The sequence below is a fragment of the Cydia strobilella genome, chromosome 6 (assembly GCF_947568885.1).
Source record: "Cydia strobilella chromosome 6, ilCydStro3.1, whole genome shotgun sequence".
NCBI classification, from domain to species: domain Eukaryota; kingdom Metazoa; phylum Arthropoda; class Insecta; order Lepidoptera; family Tortricidae; genus Cydia; species Cydia strobilella.
The window spans coordinates 20776977-20801893 of record NC_086046.1 but is presented as its reverse complement, the minus strand read 5'-3'; the positions used below and the strand labels follow the sequence as shown (position 1 = coordinate 20801893).

General features: G+C 37.8%; 1 protein-coding gene across 2 annotated transcripts; it reads left to right on the top strand.

Annotated features, from left to right (window-relative positions):
• Positions 1–416: 416 nt before the first annotated feature.
• LOC134742253 (adhesion G-protein coupled receptor G2-like) lies at positions 417–24613 on the top strand. 2 transcript variants are annotated; one of them, XM_063675281.1, is made up of 11 exons: positions 417–571; positions 5779–6552; positions 7010–7185; positions 8791–8992; positions 9388–9838; positions 16041–16225; positions 18597–18863; positions 20461–20559; positions 20918–21158; positions 21790–21995; positions 22376–24613. In XM_063675281.1, exons 1-11 carry the CDS (start codon positions 563–565, stop codon positions 23555–23557), a joined length of 3792 nt encoding a protein of 1263 aa, XP_063531351.1. In that variant the 5' UTR covers positions 417–562; the 3' UTR covers positions 23558–24613. The 2 variants fall into 2 exon arrangements, with proteins under 2 accessions (XP_063531351.1, XP_063531353.1); XM_063675283.1 differs by lacking the exon at positions 18597–18863.
• Positions 24614–24917: the final 304 nt, after the last annotated feature.

Here is a 24917-nt window from a genome sequence, read left to right as displayed (position 1 = left end):
GACATCATTCCTCGACTCCCGACTACTTGTAAACAGCCGGTTTTATCCGTCTGTGTATCCGTCTGTCAATCGTTTGAAGTATGCGTATCCTTTGTACGGTCAACACTAAAAATACCGAATGTCATACAGACATTTGATCCTCAATACAAACCTAATCGGCTGATTCCATTCATAAAAAAATTGTCAAATTGTGATAGTTTTTGACTTTTAATTTATAAATGTTTTCTCGTACTGAATTGAAGCGATCTGCTTCAAATTATTTAGATTGACGTCCCTGCCATATCGACTGGTTATAATAATAAAGTTGCAAAGATATGTTGTAAATATCTCAATATTCTCAATTACATTTGCAACACCTTTAATCAATTTTAGTTTCCTTATCCGGCTTTTACCTAACAATGTTTTATTTTTTACAGGTGCAAACCCAAGGCTCGTTACACCCAGCTGAACTTCTGGTTCGATACAAGCGACGCTTTTATGCCCACGGGGCAGAGTCGTAAATAGACATGATCGCAGTCAAAGCGCTGGACTGGCATTTCGTGCATTCTTTAGTCACGTGAACATGAAAAAGGTAAAGGTTTTGTGATGCTAATTAATTTATATAACAATATAATCACACAAATTACTTATAAACTAAATATACCTATGAATAAAACTCCTTCTTCCTCCTTCCCTTAGTCCCAGTTCTATCTGGGGTCGGGCCCCCTTGTATAGTCTAAGATACGTTATATATTATATGGTCGACCTTCACCGTTACGTCTGACGGATGAAACTTATATTTTATGAAAGAAAATATGTTCTTGAACATAAATTAATAGGGTTGCCTAAAGAAATACCTATGGTCAAGGCTATTTTGAATAAATTTTTGAAAAAAAAAATTTTTCTTCAATTTTCACCGATTTGTCTGACGAACGAAATAAGTTCCAATGGAAAGTATACAACTTCTACAACATGAATAAATTAGGTTGCCTATGTTTTTCCGGTCACTATTATGAGGTTGCCGTGTTTAAACAGGTGAGTTAAAATCGATAATTGCACCCATCTGTAGACGCTTGAATTATATATCAAAATAATGGTAATTTTATTGTGAATACAATGGTATAGGGTTGCCTGCAACAATCCGGTCACAAATAAGGGTTGCCAGGCTTTTAAAGAAAATAAGATGGAAAGACTTTTAGCGATAACTCAAAAACGGCTTAACTGATCACGATTGTTTTAACTATTTTCGAATGTGTTTATTAATCACTATTTTTGTGATTTTTTTATAATTCTTGGATGAATGGTTAAAAAGTTAGAAGGAAAAATTTATTAAAAATAGCCTTGATCATATTTCTTTAGGCAACCCTATTTATTTATGTTCAGGATTTAGGTTCTTTCATAAAATATAAGTTTCATCCGGGTAAGGTTCTGGGCTACCTATGAATAAAACTTAATTAAATCTTTTATACCCCAAATAAATCTAAAAACACGCAATATAAACCTACTGAAAGAGGACTCCCCGAATAAATAGTTTAGTTATTTAATATATTCAAAATGACTTTACACGAATTAATCTTGTTTAGGTCAATTTTAAAAGTACCAACCGATAGAATTCAAGACATTCTTAACGCGAAAGTGACCTAACGCAGATTTCTGCAAGTAATTTATCAGGTAAAATATCAGCTGGGTTAGATCGTCAGTATAGGCAAGTCCGCAGTCACAGGAAAAAAAGCACAAAAGACTAAGGAGTTAAAAGCCGTTTTTTTTTTTTAATTTCTACGTTTATCAAATCGTTAATATGGAAAAGTACGCGTTTAGGACTCAGTTTTGTGTAAAACTTTATTAAGTCTAATCGCTACGGATAGTACTGAATCACATCATCATCATCATATATTTGAGCTGGGCTCTTGCCGGTAGAACAATTCCCATTTATTCACGAATCACGTCTGAATGTTTTCAGCAATTGACATTTGGCAGTGATTACCCGAATACACACGTCACACCAAAGAAACCTATTATAAACATACTAGAAAGATACTAATTAGACCATTGCCAATCACGAGGTCAGAGTAAGGTCGGACTTTTTAGCAGCTATTTTGACAATGGTTTGGCTCTAATTTGTTCACTCGGCTGGCTCCTATCCTATATACATACCGATAGCGTCATTGTGGAATTATGTATTAAATTCAAAACATCTCCTTTTCCCACTCATACCGATCGTAAAAAAAATCTTGAACCAAGCATTATTATTTGTTTCAATTAGCTTGGTCTGACTGTATCTGGTTCTTGTTTCTAAAATTTGTTTTTCTCTGTGCACGCGTATCCAATAACCAAGTATGCGAGAGAGATTTAAATAAATATTCGAATTTAGCGCTTGTAGAAAGAATCTCTGCTGTCTTGATCGAATATCGCGCGAATATAATGATTTTACGAGAATCGCGCGAATTGTGAATTCCACGAAATATATCACGTTTCTGAATAGTGAATAGTGAAATGACGATGACAACCACGTATCGTCTCTCCTTTGTTATTTGTAGCAAATGAGCACAATGTTTGTTAAATATTGATTCAAGGGTACTATGAATCCTAACTGGAAAACGAGAGGTATCGTAAAGGCAAGTAAAACCAAGCGTAAAATGCACTTGTTAACTCAGAGGTACAAAAATATCCAGATTTTGACTAATTATAAGATGTACTGTAAACTGTACAAAAAAGTGATACGTCGTGCAAAAATGATCACAAATGATAAATTCATCTACAACAGTGCCAATAAATCTAAAGCTTCATGGGCACTGATTAAGCAACATACTTCTTCCGTAAACCCTCTGCAGTCAATGATAAAAAAAGTAATGAATGATGGAATTAGTATATCGAATCCCTCAACGATAGCCGAAACTTTTAACCATTTTTTTCTTAATCAAAATTCGAGTAAAGCTGCTTGTGATAAATCTTATAAATGTATTTCCCAAACCGTCTGCAAAAGCATTTTTCTAAACCCTGTTGACAAAAATGAACTGAAGAACATTGTAAACTCGTTAAGCAATAAAAAAAGTGTTGGTCACGACTCTATTCCAGTACAAGTAATTAAAGCTAGTATTGATTTTATCGCTGATCCTTTGATACACATTTTAAACCTAACTCTTGAGACGGGAATATTTCCTGAAGATTTAAAAAAAGCCTTAATTAAACCTTTACATAAAAAAGGTGAGAGGGATCAAATTAATAATTACAGACCGATTGCTCTGCTTCCAACTTTTTCGAAAATCTTCGAGAAAGTTATTTACAGTAGATTATTTAGCTTCATACAAGCAAACAAAATACTTAATTCAAACCAGTTCGGATTTCAGAAGGGAAAATCTACATCATTGGCAATATTTAAGATTTTTATGCACATATGGGATCAGATTAACAATAAGAGACCATGTTTTGCTCTTCTGTTAGACCTGTCTAAAGCCTTTGATTGCGTGGTTCATAATACTGTTTTACGTCAATTAGAAAATTTAGGAATACGAGGAAATGCTCTGAAACTTTTCAAAACTTATTTATGTAATAGGAAGCAGGCGACAGTTATTGAATCGTTTAATAGTTTAACAAAAACCATAGAGCAGGAGCAATCAGACTTTGAAACTGTCAATGTAGGAGTTCCGCAAGGAAGTGTATTAGGTCCGCTTATTTTTCTAATTTATATTAACGAATTACCCAAAATTGTCAATGAATTATGCGTTCTATTTGCTGATGACGCTACACTTTTATTTTCAGGATCACTAACTGATGAGCAACTTGAACACAATATAAACAACACACTAGGCACTGTAATTGAATGGCTGAAAACACTAAACCTTAATGTTAACTTAAACAAAACAAAACTCGTTCAAATTAGAAATTATAGAACTTCACCTATGTCTATCACCGTAACACAAGAAGCGGTGCCAATAGAACAAGTGGACAGTGCTAAATTCCTAGGAATTACAATAGATTCTCATCTCAATTGGAAGTCTCACATTGCTGATTTAAACTGTAAAATTGCAAAAGCAGCTTATGCCTTATCTATACTCTCTGAAACATGTTCAGAAAATGTAGTTAAGAGCGCATACTATGGAAATGTACATTCACAACTCACTTATGGCATAATTTATTGGGGTGACTCTGTTGATGTTCTTACTACATTCAGGTTACAAAAAAGATGCTTACGAAACATGTTTCACTTGCACCACCGTCACTCAGTTAGAAATGTTTTCAAGGAAAAGCAGATTTTGACTCTAACTGGAATCTATATACTCGAGCTTTGCCTCTTTGTAAAGCGCAATGGAGAGTATTTCACAAAACTGTCCTCAATTAATGATAACTTGCGCGTGCAATATAAATATAATTATCGTATCCCAAAGGTGAACAATAAGCTTATGGATAAAAGTGCCTACATTGCAGCAATAAAAGTTTTTAACAAGTTGCCTGTTGAAATAAAGTCAGTCGAATGCAAACAATTTAAAACCATTCTAAAAAAATGGCTTATTAGTAGAGTGTTCTACAGCATGAAAGAATTTGACGCTTATGACAATAGTGCATGCATGTATTAATTTTGTTATTTAGTTATAGGTTAGTCTTAAGTATATTGTACGTCCGTGATGGACAAACTGTTGAATCCTAAATGTATTATTACCAACATCGTACACAGTTATACAATAAATATTATCTTATCTTATCTTATCTTATCTTATCTATGTCCCGCAGTTAAGCAAGGTCGAATATTTATAGTATCGGCCAATAACTTTATATCCAAAAGATCATGAACGCTTTTCGAAATAATAATTACCCTTGATCATCCCTTGATATATTCTAGATTTTCTTATAAAGTCTAAAATCATCTTTACACCTGTTTATTATAACTTATTAAAATATGAGGAAACATTAAAGATGTTATTTAAACAACTCTAAAGTTAGTTAAGTGGTAAACAGATCTGTAAGGAAGTTGTTCTTTGCTTATTTAATTTTATATGCCTAAGAACAATTACTTTTTATTCTCTAATATTTTATTTTATACATAGAGCACAGCAACTTCCCGTGAGATTCAAATGTTTTTAATAGACCCACTATCTAGTTTGCCCCAGAAACTTCCCATTTGCGAAAATCTGCAAACCGCGAATAAAAACGCCGCATAGAAATAGCGCGCGGCCTGTGACGTCACAGGCCGTTTAAATATACCTGTAGGCGCCATTTTTTTCCCGTTATAACATTAGGAATCTAATAAAAGTGTTTAATATACATCGGGACAATAAAAAACATGTTATAATATATAAAAAAATATATAAATAATTTTTTTTTTTTTTGCTTTAGTTTCGTGTTTATTGAACAAACATTATATAGTTTCATGCAAAATACTTTATTTTATTCAAACATAACTAATCAAACACAAAGGTAATCCGCTAAATGCTTCGTCAAAACACAAACGTAATCCGCATAAGCATCGTCCTGACCTTATTCTACATTAACACTAATACAAATCATAATTTAAATATTTTTCATGCATGTAGGTAGCCCATTATACAGGTTTGCGCAGTTGCGCACATGCTGTTGGTGGTCGCCGAATCAAAGTATGATGGGTTTGCCAGGCAACCGACATTATCTAATGCAGTTCACCGCCTAGAAAGGTCGCAGCTTAGTTGCGCCATAAAAAACTTTCCGTTTTCCCATAATCAAAACAAATTACTGGAATACGTTAAGTGCTTGATTGCAGATATCTGTGCTCGTTAACACGATTAGATAACGCGGGAACATCAAACATTCACCATTTTGTTGTTTCAGATGCCTCTGCCGCATCGGGTCGCCGTTTTAGCCATATGTATACTAACATGCTTAAGCATAACCTTAGGAGAAGCGAAGAAAGAAACACACACACCCATCTGCCCAATAGGCTTTGACCTGGCTTACACAGGTTATGAAAAGCCGATCTGTTACCGACTGAAAGGCTCCGAAGCTTTTAAAGATATCTTCGAAGACTGCGCGGGAAACCTCTACACATCAGAGCTATACCATAGTCTCAACATCACAAAACTTAACATAGAACTATGGTCCGGGCACAAATCGCTATACCCGGGAGGTCCTTTCATAGATTGGTCTTTCTCTCCGTCAATCGGAAAAGTTCTAACCAGTACTTATGACGTGAAGTATAACCCTTCTTTAGGTTTAGACGAAGAGCTGTGTGTAGTGATACATCCTGTCAACAATTTCACAGCTGTAAGATGCACTGAGAAGCATTATAGATACTGCATGGTAGAGCCTTACGAAGATAGCTTATCAAAATGCGAAGAACTGACTGATTATTATAGGTTTTGGAGTCCAAAGGCTACTTGCCTGACTCCCGTTACAGTAAAAGGTGGAAAGGTTAGAGCAAGTTGGAGCCAAGCTCAAATATTATGTTCAAAGCGAGGAGGGTCGCTCCTACATCGAGGATGGCGGTATGCCAATAATCCTTTGCTCCATATTAACAAGACAGCCTGGACTGCTCCTTTGGGCGTAGAGGCGACGACGACAGGGGATGAGTTGAGATGGGTTATCGATGAAGATGGTAATGATAAAGTAAGTGTTTATGAAATATATACTAAGGCGTAAATATTGACAAATCTAGCTCTAAGATACTGCCTCATCTAACTCCATTAGACTGATAATGGAATTAGTATAATACTTGGGATTGGGCATAGACTTTTTAAGAATTATATAGGTAGGTAGGGATCCACACTGGCCTCGTTTCAGTACATTAGACATTAACACAATTTCCTGGCAGATTTGTGGATTTACTTAAGTTTATAATAATAGCGGTGGTTAATTTCCTGATCCCTATAAAACAGGTTTACCTAGTTTATTATTAGGACACTATTCCTAGGCTGCCTAACATTAGAATACTTCTAAAAATAAATATAATACTTCTCTACTACGTAACAAACTGCAATTTTAATACCTAAGTAAATCATATTTCATTTTTCAATTTGCTATTATCTTCAGTGCCATTTACTTCAAAGGATGTTCATATTTTCAGGTACCTGACTCAGAAAGTCTGAGTTTAGAAGTGGATGAATTTTTGAGTAACAATTCACTGGTGGCGTTACGAGACAGTGCCTGGCATCTAGTCAACAATACTTACATATTCATGGATGTCATCTGCGAGAGGTCAATACATCTGAGGAACGTCAGTTTAATCCTTACTGTTGAAGGGTAAGTTATATATATCATCCCTATCATCTGTGTATCATCATCATCATATCAGCCAGAGGACGTCCACTGCTGGACATAGGCCTCCCCCAAAGAGTGCCACAATGTCCGATCTTGCGCCACCTGCATCCAGCGGACTCCCACTACCAGGTCATCAGTCCACCTTGTGGGGTCTACCCACGCTGCGCCTTCCGGTACGTGGTTGCCACTCGAGAACATTTCTGCCCCAATGGCCATCGGTTCTACGTGCAATCTGTGTATAACCCTTCTTCTGTATTCTTCTGTGTGTTCTTGTGTATGTATTTATTCTTCTTGTGTGTCTTCTTGTGTATGTGTTCTGTGTTTTGTGTGTGTTGTTCTTTTTTGGGTATCTTTATTATTTATTTTTTTAACTTAGTATAATGTACTTATATTTTTTGGATAAAAGTAGCTGTTAGAAAAATGTGTAGATGATAATCGAATTTAAACTGTCGTGAGTCAGACTAACATTAAGTTAATTTTAGTCACTCGCGTATTTTTAGTCACTCGCGCAACATGTTTCGCAGAGCCTATAGCATAATCGGATTAGGACTAACTTGAAATCTCTAGAACAGTCCTGAAATGGGGTATGTAATTAATTAAAGGTCTCTTTTTCATGTCCACAGTATTTGACATTTGGGGACCTCGAGGAATCGCAGCCATCTTGGAAAATGTGTACCATCCTGGAGAAATTTGCGTTTTAATCTAAATCTATGTTCTCTGTGAAAATACTGAAAATATGGTGTAAGGCAACATTAAAGCTTATTAAATTCTACACAATAGTCCTAGATATCTTTGCGGAAAAAATACATCTTGTTATAGAAAATAGTTGCTGAATCCAGATTTAGGTCTAGGTCTTGTTAGAAGTACGCGGGGCGCGGCTATCGTCACTGCTGCTCACGCACTGTTAGTGTTAGTGCTTCAAAATGAAGACCCAGGCTCTCCGAAGCATATCGCGCGAGTGACTAAAAATACGTGAGTGAAACAGTAAAATTAGCTTCATGGTTTAAACAGGCAAGTTCGATTATAAGTGAGATCTTTTGTTTTTGTTGTTGTTCTTTTGTGTGAACGAACCATGAAGGACTACATAGAAATTGATAAACATATAATGCACACAAATTAACCGCACAGTTTCATAAGCTAGAAAAAAACATTCATACTGTCCTGGCCGGTTTCGCCACGGCAACAGTTTAGTACCTACTGATTATTGAGAGCGACGCTCGTGAGCTCTCAGGTGGCTGATATAACCGATTTTAGCAGCAAATGTAGGGCCGCATTCACTGCATTCACAACAATGATAGTTACAGCACTCCAGTTTAATCACAATATCATGTTAGGTTCAGATTACTTACAGATCGATCACCTGTTATCTCTTTATTACGTTTCCTCCCATGCTGGGTAACTGCCTGGACATTTTATAAATCACAGTATACCAGGGTAGCTTTTGTTCTTTACAAGAGTTCTAGACACTTACGAAGAATTTCGTACATTGAGTGCCTACATCTAACTAATACCTTGTCTATGTGCCAAGAGAGAGGGGGAACGGAACAAGCAGTTACCACTATATTTAACAGTTCTTTTTTATTTCAGAGACCATGTTATCCTTTCCGTAAATGACTCAGTCGACGAGTCCAACATCCACTGCTACACCGACGCCATCTTATATTCCCCGACCATCATCAGTAAGATAGCCATCGACGACAACAAGTACACACTCAAGACCGTATCTGACGGCATGTACTGGTGTATTCACAGGGATTCCAGAAACTTCCGGGTGTCCCAGTCCAATAAGGTAATCTAATAAAAGATGATTGCTTAACTAACCAGGATATAGGATAGTGTGGACGAATCCAATGTGCATCTAAATCACTCTGAAAAATAACACTTGTTACACGTTTAGGTCTTGTTTTAGTGATGCTAGAATTTCTAAGTTCACTGCTGCAGTAGTGTTTTTAGTAAGTAGAAGGGTTAAGGATGACTCACGCTAGACCGGACCGGGACCGAGCCGGAGCTACCGCCGCTTCGTTTTCTATGGAAAGCACCACGCGATCACCGATCAGCCGTCATAGAAAATGACATGTCGGACGCCTCGGCCCGGGCCTGGCCCGGTCTAGCGTGAGTAATCCTTCTTAAATCTTCGGAAATTACTTCCATTATTTCTTTGTTTATTGTACTTTTCGTTGTCAGCTCCTCTTCGCCCGCGAGAAACACGTTGAGAACCTCTACGCAATCAAAATACGACTGAAAGGAAGATACAGATTTGAAAACATCGACAAGCAATACAGAATCTGGGAGAGAAAAGTCAAAGAATACATCTACTACAGAACCAAGTACGTCGAAAGATTTGGAGAGATCACCACCACTGATGGCCATGAGGCTGAGGGACTTCTTCAAAACTACAAAAGATCTACTGGGGATGATTCTGGAGAAGGGTCTTTCAAAGAGACTGATGTTATATACATGATAAAGATAAAGAGATTGTTTCTGGATGGAAGAACTGTATTGCTTCATGTGCAGTTGAATCCCACGATGAAGATTGTGCCTCCAGGGTACTGGGAAGGTTTGGAGTTGTTGTACATGAGACCGGCCTTCTTCTGTGCTGGTGATGGGTTGCCAGGGATTAAACGAGTGGCTTTAGGTAAGATATCGTACTATAGTATGTATAATTTACAATCGTGATTTAATAAGTTTTTCCCCTCACTAGCTCGGAAAGTTGTCTTTTATCCTTCAATACAAGCGGGGAAAAACGCGTTTTATCCACTAGTGGGGAAAGTAATTTGACCTTGGATGGAGCGTGTTTAAGTAGCCTGACAGATAACAAAACGTAAATCGTTTATGATAATGATTCGTTCGATATTAATTATCATTAAATAAATGGTTTGAGAATCTAATGAAAAATACCAAATTTAGCTTTATTTATTGATTTTAAGTCATAAACCTTAAAATTCCAAAAGAAACGTTTGTTTTTTTATAATGATGTTAAATATAATTCTGAACGCACAAGTTGAGTCGATGCAATTTCAAAACGCATCGTTTACATTTCATACGTCAGAAATGTCAACATTGTCAACAATTTTTTTACTAAAAAACTTTTCTCACCGACTCGCGTAAAAATACACAACTTCCAGAGTTTTCTGTTATAATATCGTAAAGAAATGAGTGATTCCAGTGATGAAGATGATCTAACGCCTGTGGATGTTGCATTTTCCTCGCTATAGTGAGGTGAAAAGTTTTGTGTTATACACGGGCGCAAATGTATTTTACTTCTCGTGTGTTGAAACACTCGCTACGCTCAGGATTCTATTTTAGAACCACTCGCTTCGCTCGTGGTTCACCTATAGAATCCTTTCGCTTGCTCGTGTTTCAATTCTACACTCGCGGGTAAAATACAACTTTGCACCCTTGTATAACAAATAACTATTTCAGTCGAGTACCGTGTTTAGGCCACGGAGCTTGCTGAGTGGCCTAATTAAGGTACAAGAGTTATAGTTGAGTCGGGAGCCCATAGTGAAAAGTATGCGATTATAGTTTGGTATACGAAGTTTCAATTCAACCATTAAAGTCGACGAGTAGTAAATATATGAATACGGTTGTTGACATATGTTGAAATTTACAACTAAATCTAGTTAAATAGATAGAAAATGAGCAATTTGTTACAATAAATTAAAAACAACATAACTCATCTAATTATAATCTTGCTGCATGGACTTGGTAATTGCGCCAAATTATCTCATTGAGTTCCAAGTATCAAGTTCAGAGCACCAAGGGTCAGATGTGGAGCAAAATTATATTACCTACCGCTTATCACTCTTAAGGTGCAGTAGGTTCAGCCAGCAGTTTTTTTTTTTAAATCATAGCTCTTTTTGGATCACAATATGGTTGTAAAAGAATTAATTAGCAATCTTGATGAACCTGATTTTTTGACACGCTCGATAGCAAAAATCGCGAAAATAGATATAACTCACCTTAAAAATAAATATTAGCACAAAAGCTAAAAATATGAAAACTGCTTGATCAATGTCATTAGCTTATTATAACTTAATTTATTATTGATTCTAGTTTAGTAGGTAATTTTTTATAGCATTAACAGTTTATAGAAACACGAATTCCTTTCCTTTTTTTACTCATTGAAGCACTTTTTAAAGATGCGAGAGATGATGTCATATGGGAATGACCCCCCTTCCCCCTCCTACGTCATGCTACCATCATCCGATGTCCAGACCCCCCCCCTCTCCCCCAATTGGAAATGACATAATTTATGAATAGCCCTTTCTGAAAATGCGCAATTTTATTTTTGATCGAACTCATCGATTACTTTACTCATAGATTAGAATTAAAACTTACTAAAAAATTAAAATCAAAAACATTATATCCGCGGTCCCGGGCACGCACAGCCGTCTCGCTTACGCTTACGCTCAGTGAGAGTGAGAGAAGAGCCTGAACCAACGGGGCCACTGCCCTTCTAAGGCAAATGGCGGTATTTCAGACGAATGATTTTGAAAATGGAATTTAAAGATAAATATATATTACCTACCCCCTTATTCATAAAACTTTACAAGGCTGAATTTGGTAATTTACGTTTTAAGGATGACTCACGTTAGACCGGGCCGTGTCCGGGCCGGAGCTTCCGGCGCTTCGTTTTCTATGGAAAGCATCACGTGATCGTCATGTCATAGAAAAGTAAGCGCCGGAAGCTCCGGCCCGGACACGGCCCGTTCTAACGTGAGTCATCCTTTATCCCTTCCTTACATAAGTCACAATGACAGATTAAGATAAACCATTAATAACTGATTGAGGCTTGTAGTGCGATTATGTCAGTAGAAAAAGGCGGCACATTTGAAAAATACCCTTCCATCTCCCATACAAATATTGAATTAGGGTGACTGCTATTGGCCACTACACAGTAATTGGCCACTCTTAACAATAAGACTTCAATTGGCTTGTTTCTTAATGATTTGTGACCAATTACTTATGTAGCTGTCAAATTAAATACGATGGCAGTAACCCTACGCGCCTTTTTCTACTTAGTTATTAGTCCATGCTTTTTTTAGTATGGCTTCTATTGACTTAAGTCCCCGGCAATCTCGGCGGAATTTCACTTTCCCATTCAAACGGAGTTTCGTTCTCATTTTAAAACTACGTGTCGGATTATAATGAAACTTTGCACATACAATAACATGAGGTATATCTAGGTCCGTAATTAGTTTATATAGCTCTAGTATATAAAACAAACGAAATAGAGCATAAACAAGTTTCATTATTATTTACAACGTCGGGACTTAATCGCGTAAAATAAGTTTTAAATTTACCTCCGACGTTTCGAGGACGGCGTTGTCCCCGTGGTCTCGGAGAAGAGTCTTCGAGTAAAAATCGTGAAAGTTTAAATCAGTGATAAACAAGTTTCGTATGATAAATTTAAATTCGCTGTTTTTTTTTTCAATTACAATAGTTTGTAACTGGAGCTACAATTCTTATCCTATTTTAAGTACAAAGTTTCAGAACAATCTAGCTAGTCGTTTTAAAATGAGAGCGTAGGTAACTACATTTGTATGGAGAACCGAGCTTGCCGGGGACTGTTAATAGTAGTAAAGAGTCGTCAACATCACCGACACCACCGAACATTCATTAGCCGTTCCATCGGTTTGCCGCTGTCACTGTCACATTTCGCAAGATAGAACGGGAAAGATATGCGCGCCAAGTGTCAATTTTGATCGAATTTTGTCGATTTTTATTTATTTTAAAAACGTTACCCTACAATATCGAAATTCGAAAGCTATGAAATTACTATTTAAGTTAAGATTGTTTTTCCTTCTTTTTTTGTTTATAGTATCACATAATAAATAACTGACTAAAGTTTGATTAAAAGTCCGAGTTAGAGGTTACTTTGGGAATTAATTGTATCGAGCGAAGTGTCATAATTCGTGTATCGGAAGCTATGTTATTAAAGATAAAAACATGAGATAAGGAGATTTTTCGCCTTCTGGCTCAGGGAACCGCCCTAAACGAATATTTTATATCTTAGGATCGACCATAGTGGTGAATCGAATTGTGAACCTACGAATTATGGATTTGTGTAAGATATAAAAAAAAATAAGCATTATATTTAGGGATGTATTTTAAATTCAATATACGCGATATAGTCCGTTTAAATAGTTTTATTTTATGAGTAACTATCGCGGTAACCGAAGACAATATTACATAAAATTTAGCTTAAAAGCAACTTCTCATATAACCCATGTCGCACCATATTTTGTTCGTCCAATACATATGTGCAAAGAAGTAGCTGACACTCTAAGAACAAATTAAATTATTTTCTATGAAAATATTTTAATTTGTGTATTTCAAGTTTAGTTAGTTTTATTTTATGAGTAACTATCGCGGTAACCGAAGACAATATTACATAAAATTTAGCTTAAAAGCAACTTCTCATATAACCCATGTCGCACCATATTTTGTTCGTCCAATACATATGTGCAAAGAAGTAGCTGACACTCTAAGAACAAATTAAATTATTTTCTATGAAAATATTTTAATTTGTGTATTTCAAGTAGACACACTACTATTTAAATTATAACTATACTATATTTACTATATTTAACTATACTATACTATATTTATAAGTAGGAGACAAACTGAAACATAATGCCACCTTAAGCGCACGTAGTCTTGCTCATTACTTGTTTTGTTTAGTCGTCAATTAAACGCTCAAGATCTTGATTACTATTTATTATACCTACGGCTTAAGTGTTGAGAGATCAGCGCTTAAATCTAATTTGTTTAGGTATATACTGATTTAAACTAACACGATTTTCACGCGTACAAACTCAGGCCATAAATAAACGTAAGTTTGTACGCGATTAAGTCCCGTGTTAGTTTTAAAATATGGTTTAGGTATCTTTCTCAAGCTAAATGAACATAAATCACTACATAGTATAAAGGATGACTCACGTTAGACCGGGCCGTGTCCGGACCGTGTCCGGGCCGGAGCTTCCGGCGCTTACTTTTCTATGACATGACAGGTGATCACGTGATGCCTTCCATAGAAAACGAAGCGCCGGAAGCTCCGGCCCGGACGCGCCCCGGTCTAACGTGCGTCATCCTTAAAACAAATATTTCCGCTGGCTGTACGTCTGTCCCTATGTATGCTTAGATCTTTAAAACTACGCAACGGGTTTTGATACGATTTTTTTAATAGATAGTGATTTAAGAGGAAGGTTCTTATGTATAATTTGTAAAGGTTTTATGTAAATTAGCTGAACGACCTGTGCGAAGCCGGGGCGGGTCCCAATTGGTAGTGATACAAAAAAATAATGTTTCAGCACTCCTGTACCCCTCCTAAGGGAAATTTTTTTAGGAACTGCGGGTCAAAAATTTTGTTTTGACCTCTAGTATGCGTGTGCCAAACGGCTAACCTGTACATAGATTTGCGGTTTTTCTTTGAATTTGGTGTCGAGCGGCTTCCACTATGATTTATAAGAGCGTTAAACGTTGTGTACACACATTTAACATTGGATAATCTAAATATAAGTATAAAGGAGGGCCTACAATAGGGTAGGTACTTCTGATACTTACATCAATATATCTAGAGTTTTGAATGATTCACGGTTAGTTTCACTAGTCACCCGTGAACATGATGCATGTAACTGCGTCGAAATATCGGGAGCTCACAAATAATACAAAAGGTAATCACGGTCTATATCCCGGTCAATATAAGTCTAATCAATATATCTGTTGAAAGGGCAATTAAACTTTACATAATCGTATCCAGAAAACTTAATCCGAACTATACCACTAACGATGGTATCTTCAGTGACTTTAGTTTCCCATTTAAGGTCTAATGACTGTAGGCACATTAACATTCATATCCTTTTTACAACACTTTTTGCTTTTGTCATTCTCGCTGTTCTAATTATCTTTAGGCAGGCACTTTTTATTCCGCAGTCAGTTAAATTACCACGCAAATTATATGTTATGATCTCATAAAAATATTGACTTTTAAATGGAAAACCTGTGTATCATCATGGTTTACTTTTAGACCTTGAACTCATTGCAAATCAAAGTGTGTGAGTACTTGAGTAGTACTTATACGCAAACGACTACTCATTCTACTCAAGTACTCACGTGCGCCGTTGCTCGGTCACATAATTCTTCATTGGCCGCTTACGATAAGAGTAGGGCAATTTTGTAATGTAAAAACTATCAAAAGAAGAAAAAAATATCAACAATGATGAATGTCTTTTATCACTGTGCGAATATCTTAGGCTGGCTATCATGTAATTAAATTAAATTAAATTAAATTGACATTTATTTCAGGCCTAATACACCCATATGTGTTAGTAACTTACATAGCTAATAAAAATAATGTTAGTGCAATTACAAAACAAATTAACATGCAAATTAACTAATGACTAGGAGCTAACTTAGGGCTAGGACACACCGGATGAGCCTTATAAATCTAACATATCACCACAAATTATCATCATTTTTACCTATGTAATGTACCTATTGACTTGTATAAACCATTGCACATACGGGGAGTTTTTTTAATCCTTAGGTTTTTAGCTTTTTAGGTTTTTGAAAGGTGAAGCTGAGCCACTTTTACCATGGGACATGGGACCAATCCCGAAAACGCGCAAAATGTTTAGGCTCTCCGTCTCATCTCCGACATCTGTTCAGTCAAAATGTTTGAAACCATAATTTTTTTGTGATTTTAGGTTTCGTGAGTTGAAAGATAATTTCTTATTGTCATAGTTTTTGTATGCACTTAATTTCGCTCTGTGTTTTCAAAACCCAAAGATATATTTTCTTGCCTGCCTGACTGTCTATCTATCGTTTTCCAGGCCAGTCCGTGATCACCACCGGCTGTCGCAACCACACCTGCACAGGAGACTTCAACACCGGCGTCTCATTCGTCATCACCCAAGCTGACAACTGCTCCATGCCGCCAGAGACCGTCACCAGCAGGACGACCAATATTACTGTTTACATGCCGACGGCTGAGCCGAAAACTACTAGTACTACAGTTGTGAGTATCATTCTAGACGAGTGCACTCGCAAACACCTACCTGGAAGACGTTCAGTTTGTCATCACCCAAGCCGATAACTGCTCTATGCCGTCAGAGACCGTCACCAGACGACTAATATTACTGTTGACATGCCAACGGCTGAGCCGAAAACTACTAGTACTACAGTTGTGAGTATCATTCTAGACGAGTGCACTCGCAAACACCTACCTGGAAGACGTTCAGTTTGTCATCACCCAAGCCGACAACTGCTCTATGCCGTCAGAGACCGTCACCAGACGACTAATATTACTGTTGACATGCCAACGGCTGAGCCGAAAACTACTACTACAGGTGTGAGTATCATTCTAGACCGGTGCTTGATTACTATTAGCTGCCGCAAACATACTTGGAAGATGTTCAGTTTGTCATCACCCAAGCTGACAACTGCTATATGTTGTCAGAGACTGTCACCAGCAGGACGAATATTACAGTTTTGAGTATCTTTCGATCTAGACCGGTGCTTGATTACTATTGGCTGCTGCAAACATACTTGGAAGACGTTCAGTTTGTCATCACCCAAGCTGACAACTGCTGTATGTTGTCGGAGACCGTCACTAGCAGGGCAGTTGTATCATTCTATCTAGGCCGGTGCCTGATTACTCGCTGGATGGTAGCTCTTTAAGCCAAATCTGATAGAACAAAACTAGAGACAGGTAAAACCTGGTGCCATCAATGCAAACCTTTGATAGTTACCAACCCCATTTCAATCGAATCAGTTTAGAAAACCGGCCAAGTGCGAGTCGTACTCGCGCACGAAGGGTTCCGTGCCATTACGCATAAAAATCACGTTTGTTGTATGGGAGCCCCACTTCAATATTTATTTTATTCGTTTTTAGTATTTGTTATTATAGCGGCAACAGAAATACATCATCTGTGAAAATTTCAACTGTCTAGCTATCACGGTTCATGAGATATACAGCCTGGTGACAGACGGACGGACGGACGTACGGACGGACAGCGGAATCTTAAGTAGGGTCCCGTAACCCCTCCCTTCCTTTGGGTACGGAACTCTAATAAAAATGAAACTGCCATAACAAATCTATCGTGTTATATCTGCGCTAGGGGTGCTACGGGAGGGTGCACGACCAACAAACAAGCGAGCTAGTTTAACACTCGTTTATTCTCATGCATACAAAACAGGTTACAAATACAGCGGCGTGCACGCACACATGTATACATATCTAGCATCCCTCCACCTTATAGATAGAATGTACCTTAGTACTATTACAAATGACCTTAGCCTAAAACTATTAATTTACTCTGTATCGTAATCGGTGTCCTGCACCCCGGATGAGGGGGTGGCGAACTGAGGGCTGATCGCATGTCGTCGCCTAGCGACGTAGTCCGCAGTTGGCGTTGTTGGACTTCCGGTCTGAGCCGTGTCTGGGTCTACCGGTGTGGTAGTTGCATCCAGTCCCTCTCCCTCTTCTGGCTGTGATGGTGGCTGCTCGCTAGCCTTCTATCCATATTGCTTTGCATGGCAAACTCACTGCCAAAGCATTACAATGCAAGACACATGTTATTAACTAAATGTCTTTTAATACTTCAGGAGTGTTTTAGAAAGTTCATAGTCACAAGGGTGTACAACGAAAGGAAGAAAAAAAAATTGAAACATACCGTAGAATTATCAAATTTCAAAAATGGAAATATTATTATTTACAACGACGGGACTTAATCGCGTAAAATAGTTTTAAATTTACCTCCGACGTGTTGTGTGTCGACCCGGTAGCATCCCTAGTGCGCAAAACGTTCAAGTTAATAAACAAGACCAAGTGCGGGTAGTTCGAAAAACTCGCGCGCCTAGAAGATGTTGATGTCAACTTTAGCCAGTCTTCTCCGAGATCACGGGGACAACGCCGTCCTCGAAACGTCGGAGGTAAATTTAAAACTATTTTACGCGATTAAGTCCCGTCGTTGTAAATAATAATGAGTAAAAATCGTGAAAGTTTAAATCAGTGTAATGGAAATATTATCTGTCCTCGAGTTAGGTCTCGGTGGCTTAGTTGGCAGAGCGACGGGCTAGTGATCCACAGGCTCGCAAGTTCGAGCCTTGCTCGAGACAGTGAATTTTTCCACTTTTAATTTATTTCTAAACTTTATGGCATCGTTAGCAGACGGTTCTGCTTAATACAAAATTAATTTGGGCCTTATTAAATACAACCCAATACTTTTGTTTTGTTTTAATACTTTTGTGTATGCACATGTATTTCATCGGATTATACTATGTCTATAAAATATCGCTTTAAGGTCTATTGTTTCTAAAACACTCCAGTTTTATTATAAGTCTACCATTACCTATCATGCCCACTAACAATAACCAAAATATTATAGCTTAACGATGGCATGGAGAGAAATCAGGACGACAGTTTCGAATCCACTGAAAGCACCCCCTGTACCGAAGAAATCACAACCACGGAACCCACACTAACCACGGTCAACAAATCATATAGCAATGAAGTGACTGGTAATGAAGAAGTGACTACTACGGAAGAGGTGTCTACGGCCAACCCTGTTCTTCCAACATTCCCACGACCACCCCCCACTACAACTGAACCGCCTGTTCCTGCACCGCCTAGTACAGGACGGCCTAGACCACCGGTAAGAGAAAGGAAGGAAAGGAGAAACATCTGCTAGATGTACTAAGAAAGTTTGGTCTAAAGATTCAACATATAAATACGGTACCGGTAAACTGGGTTGCTTTTAATTGCTGGGAAACATTGATCATCAATTTTAAAACTATCTATAAGGAATTGGTCTCTGAACTCTTTCACCATGTATTTCTTTTAAGGTTGCCAACTACATTATAAAATAAATGAGCTTTCATTAAAACTAAAGTTCCTAATATTTCTCAAAAAACCGGCCAAGTACGAGTCGGACTCGCGCACGAAGGGTTCCATACCATTATGCAAAAAACGCCAAAAAAATCACGTTTGTTGTATGGGATACTTAAATATTTATTTTATTCTGTTTTTAATAAGTATTTGTTGTTATAGCGGCAATAGAAATACATCATCTGTGAAAATTTCAACTGTCTATCTATCATCACGGTTCATGAGATTCAGCCTGGTGACAGATAGACGGATAGACAGACAGACGAACAGATGGACAGCGGAGTTTTAGTAATAGGGTCCCGTTTTTACCCTTTGGGTACGGAACCCTAAAAATGTATACCTAATCATAATCAATGTTTCCCCGCGATTCAAAATTCAAAATTAAAGCCCAGTTTACGGTAATGAATCTACAAAATAACGGAGCTGACAATACAGTTTTTTTAAGGCAATAAAATAAGGCCCATTATAATAACAATAACACTATCCAGATTTGTACAGTCACCTGCAATAATATGTTACTCTTCGAAGGCCGCAAAAATGTGGTATTTTCTATAAAACGGGACCTTATTGTCGATGGCGCTTTCGCCATTATTAACGATGCTTCGATATAAATACAATGCCGCGCGAAGCTGTGCGGCGTAAGCGCCATCGAGAATAAGGTCCCTTTTCATAGAAAATGGCCCAAATAATATGTGACACGCTCTTGTGTCTCTACAAATAAGATCGAGTCAGATATTTTCGCGGTTTTCGTTGTGCAACATATTATTACACGTGACTGTACCTAAGATAGATTAGGTTATCTGTACGTTAATTCACCTACTTCATCGTTTCCTACTTTTCATTCATGTCAGTCGTGGTGAATTGATTTTATTATTTCAACCATAATTTATGGACACGTATTGGAATGACTTTTCATTTTTTTACACATGGGCTGTTAACATTTGGTTGACATACTTCATTCAACTGTTTTGCATGATCAAATTGCATGTGAAACATAACTTTATCGCTCCGCAAAGCTTATAAAATTTTACTTTATCCCTGCTTATTGATTCTAATGTCTTATCAACTATTTTGTTTAGGGTACTTAGAGTCAATAACGACATACTCGAAAAAGTCCAATTGCGATTATGTATGACTTCTATTAAGTAAGACCTCCATTTCGCTTTTAGAGAAGGGATTGGGAAAGGACTCTCGAAGGAGGGATGTTTTATGCGAGAGGACGCGCGTTGGCGCGTGACGTTTTGCAAACGGTTCCTTAAGCGCCTTAAGTATCGTCTTTAAACATTAAGATTATTTTCAATTGTAATTTGAATAAGATACAATCCGCATTTCTAATGTTAAAATGTTTTCTATACGATTTTCAGGAAGAACAGCTACAGCAAGTGTTGCACGATTTGGAAGCAATAGTCAATAATAACACCATTCCCATTATGATGGACACAGCCACCGACGCAGTTGATCAGGTAACTTCAATTTCAATAAATGCAATAAATGATTCTATTCTATTCAATTAGTGCGGCTCCTTAGCTCGATTTAGTATGGAGGTATGGTCCCATCCGGCAGAAACCACGATACTTGACAGGCATATAGCTTTCAGGTTTATAAGAATAAATAGAAGTAGAAACACGCCGAGAAGTTATCGTTTCCCTCCCTCCCCTCCATTTTTATGTCTCATATTTCTTATCTAAACATACGCGGGTTATATGCTTTTCGTTTTACTGTATACTGATTTGTACAGAGCCCACAATCTTCTTGTAATTGGGATCAAAGCTGTTAGCCCTCCGATTAAAAACTTTATATTAAAGTATCTTTATATTTCAGGTGGATGCACTCCTGGATATAGAAGATGAATTAGAGATCCCCGGTGAACTGCTTCACCTAGTCGACGCACTGGCCGCCAGAGTCGACCTGAATGGTTCCCATCAAGCGCAGGCCGTCGCCAACAACATAGCCATGCTTATGGCTGACTCGAGTCCAGAGAGTCCGGTGAAAGGACTCAGGATTGCTGCCCAGGGTTCTGCGGATAAGGTGTTCTCTGCTGATGCCTTTGAGATTATTTCCGGTAAGCTCTTTACGAAGCTTTGCTAGCAACATCGCCATGCTTATGACCTAAGTATGCCTACGAATCCAGTAAAGGGACTGAAGATTGCTGCACAACCACTTGCACCTGCACCTGTTTTCTTCTCTGCCAAGACTTAACATACCGTTACCCACTAATATGGCCTCACTTTTATATCTAACTGATAACAAAAAAATTATGTGCCCTAAGCAAATTCATGACTAAAAACAACATAAAACTATAAATATATTATGTGCTATTAATCCTTTATGTGCTTTTAATGTCTCATTTTTGGAACAAATGGTTCAAAATTGGTGGTGGTTGACGTTATATTGTGTCCGTCTTTTTTCTTCCAGGTATTACACATTTTAATGTCATCTCTCGATCCGATTATTTATGATATACCCTCATGTCAGCCATACTCGCAACAACAAGCTCGATACTCGTTTTTGGCAGAATTGCGCTTAACTGCGCGGTAGCCACAAAGAAAAGAGTGAAGTGAAGTTAAAATAACACTTGCACTGCGTGTGCTATCAAAATCGTTGCAAACTTGTCTTGGTTTAACTCTATAAGCATGCTACAAGCAGATTCTAGTATTGGAACTAGCTCACCTTTGTGTTTTTCCAAATTACAGAAGAAGTTAACTCCACCCACCTATACGTCGATGAGAGCGAGGCAGTCGTTCACCTTCCAGAATCAGTCGTCAATTCATCTCGTCGCATCACCTTCGTCGTGTTCCGAAATGATCGCGCCTTCATGTCTAGCCATGGGCTCTATTCTGTCAACAGCAGAGTCCTTAGCATCAAGATTGAAGACCTCACCCAGTTTGATGATGGGGAAGTAAGTTTTATTTTATTTATTTTCCACTCTTACAACAATTTTTTCATCAAGTTGTCATCTTTCTTTTTTAACTCTCTGTCTTCGATATCTTCTTCTTTTACAACTTCGCTTTGTGTTTCTCATTTTCTTCTCCCTGCTTTCCCTCTTATTCTGACCACACTGTTTTTTGTGTTTTGTGTTCTTTTGTAAGGAAGTAAGCTTCCTTACTTTATCTCTTCAGCTGTCTTGTTTTGGTTTAAGTATTCTTAAATACACTTTTTTTGCTCTTACACTTAAATATTCAATGAAAGAAGTACATTTATTTTATTTTATAATTATTACACAATTGGTCATAGTCACTACAATACAAAAAACTTAATAGTTTCCAATTCTCTTTTCAGGTAATAGATATTCATCTTCGACCATTAGTAGGCGACCTTGAACGTAACCAAACCCGCAGCTGCGCCTACTGGCACTTCCTAGACGACAACTCCGGCTACTGGTCACAAGATGGCTGCACTTTCATCCCGGCCTCCGAACCCGACCAGCTGGACACCTGTCGCTGCGATCACCTCACCCACTTCGCTGAGGTCCTGGTACCTAAGACTGTCTTCTCAGAGCGAAACGAGGCGGTTTTAGAAGTCCTTTCCATCGTAGGATGTGTTCTGTCTATCTTTGGGTTACTTTGCGTTGGTATAACAGCAGCTATATTCAGATCCTGGAGAAGAGACTTCAGTAACAAGATTTGGTTGCAACTCTGCATTGCAATCTTCATTCTAATAGTCTGTTTCTTAGTTGTAGTGTTCGCTAATTTCGATCACTACGACGTTACATGTTTGTTAGTTGGTGTCTTGTTACATTATTCCGTTTTAGCATCGTTTTGCTGGATGCTTGTGGCAGCTGTTTTGTCATACAGGAGACTGGTTTTAGTTTTTACTAGGGATGCGTCTCATAAGTTGTTGAGAGCTTCGGCATTTTCTTGGGGGACTCCATGCGCTATAGTAGGAATACTTCTTGCCGTTAGTCCGCATGCCTATTCAGGTCAGTTTGAGGAGATGTCTCCCAGTTCAAGCTTCTGCTATCCATCCGGACTTGGACTTTGGTTGACAATCTACGCACCCATAGCTATCATGTTACTCGCAAACTGGACGCTATTTGTTCTAATAGTTCGTTCCGTGTTTGCTTCTAGAAGGATCCAGAGACACGGCGATTCTAATGAAGCCTTAAGATGCGCTTCGGTTAGCTGTCTCTTGGTCTTCCTATTTGGTTTACCCTGGATTTTCGGTCTATTTGCTTCAAACATTGTCGCGGCGTATCTTTTCACGTTGACTGCGACTTTTCAAGGTTTCGTTCTCTTTATTTTCTTCGTGTTGGGGAATAAAAAGACTAGAGATTTGTGGTTGAACAAGCTGAAAATTAAGCAGACTCAGAAGATACCAGTCACATCGTCGACTTATACCAATAATAAGAGCCAGAACTCTGCCTCGGATTGGAGGAAAGGACGGTCTACTCCTGCCACTATTGAAGCTAACGCCTCCAAGCCTAGGTCTCTCTCTTCTCCTGATGAATCCAGGTTTTCTTGACAGAGATGAGAAATCAAAAAGTTCACAGATGTTATCTTTAGAGGTCCTTGCCAGTTCGTGTCCTACCTCTGCTTACCTATCCAAAAATTTCTGTTGGTAACTTTTTCATTTGAAAGTTAACTATAAGATATATCGTCTCGAAAAATTAACTCGATCGACTTGTATTCGTGTAAATTCTAGATTGTAAGTAACTTCAGTATTAGTCTTATTTCTTTGACTTTAAGTCGTTCGCCTTAAGGAAGTGTGATTGAAAGCATTAGCCAACTAAAATACAAGGTTAATGTTCTATTAAACAGGGCCATCTGTTAACAAAACCAGTTTTTCAATAAAGCGACAATTGAAGCAAAGACCTCCTACATCAATTTCGAACTCGCAGCAGTCGCGAGTCGCGACCGTATGGAACACGGGTCCTGTCGTTATTAACAAGGGCTTTTGTGTAAGTTTCTCGACCGCGGTGAATTTTTCAAAGAGACTGCCAAGAGTCCAAGAGCGACTGGACAGGTTGCGAGTTCGTATTTCGGTAGTAACGGCCGTGTTACCCGGATTTTCTTAAATTTAAAAATTATCATAAAATGTGACACGCGCGTGATTCCATTCACGTACGACGAGACATCCTTTCTTAACCATAATAGTTTGGATGTATGTATTGTATGTATGTAGAAACATTTCATAAGTCTTTATCTAGTCTGAAAATGGTTTTAGCTGTTTCATTTTTGTAACTTTCACTTGTTTTACATACATTTCTTCATTAACAGCAAAGAGTTACCAAATATTAAACTATTTATAATTAGATTTCGTATAGTTGTTAGGTATTAAATGCAATTACCTAATTCAGTATTTTCATCAACACTAAGGGGAAAAGTTTCTTGTAAATACACATTTTTGTAAACATTAGTTTTAAACTTTTAAATGTAAGAGAAATGGATTGTACAGACAGAACAAACTATTAGAATATACAGAAATATTAATTTAAACTATAAACTTATTTAAAGGTTAGGTGTAAGAATCGAGGCATTTAATGTTGTAATTGGAATAAAGTTGTACCGTTTACTGTAATAGTGTTTTATTTGTTAAATTCTACCTACTATATAGTACCTGTTAACGCCTCGTTTTTGTTCGGGCATCTTCGGGAGCCGTCGCCGACGCAATGCATGGTGCGGGGCGCGGGGCAGCGGGGCCGCCAAGTCCGCCAACGGCCATTTCTCTCAACAATCTTGCGACAGACGGTCGAGCCCGTCCGCTTACCGTGATATTATACCACCTCTGTATCACCAAGTTATTATACGTGCATGTATTAGACTATTGAGTGTCATTTAACTCACCTCATCCACGACCCCAAGATCTTCTCGGGTCCGCCTAA

Coding starts and splice junctions, on each gene's coding strand:
- LOC134742253 (XM_063675281.1), top strand. Junction 8,993..9,387: donor GGGTGTCCCAGTCCAATAAG/GTAATCTAATAA, acceptor TTTCGTTGTCAG/CTCCTCTTCGCCCGCGAGAA. Junction 20,560..20,917: donor CCACCGACGCAGTTGATCAG/GTAACTTCAATT, acceptor TTTATATTTCAG/GTGGATGCACTCCTGGATAT.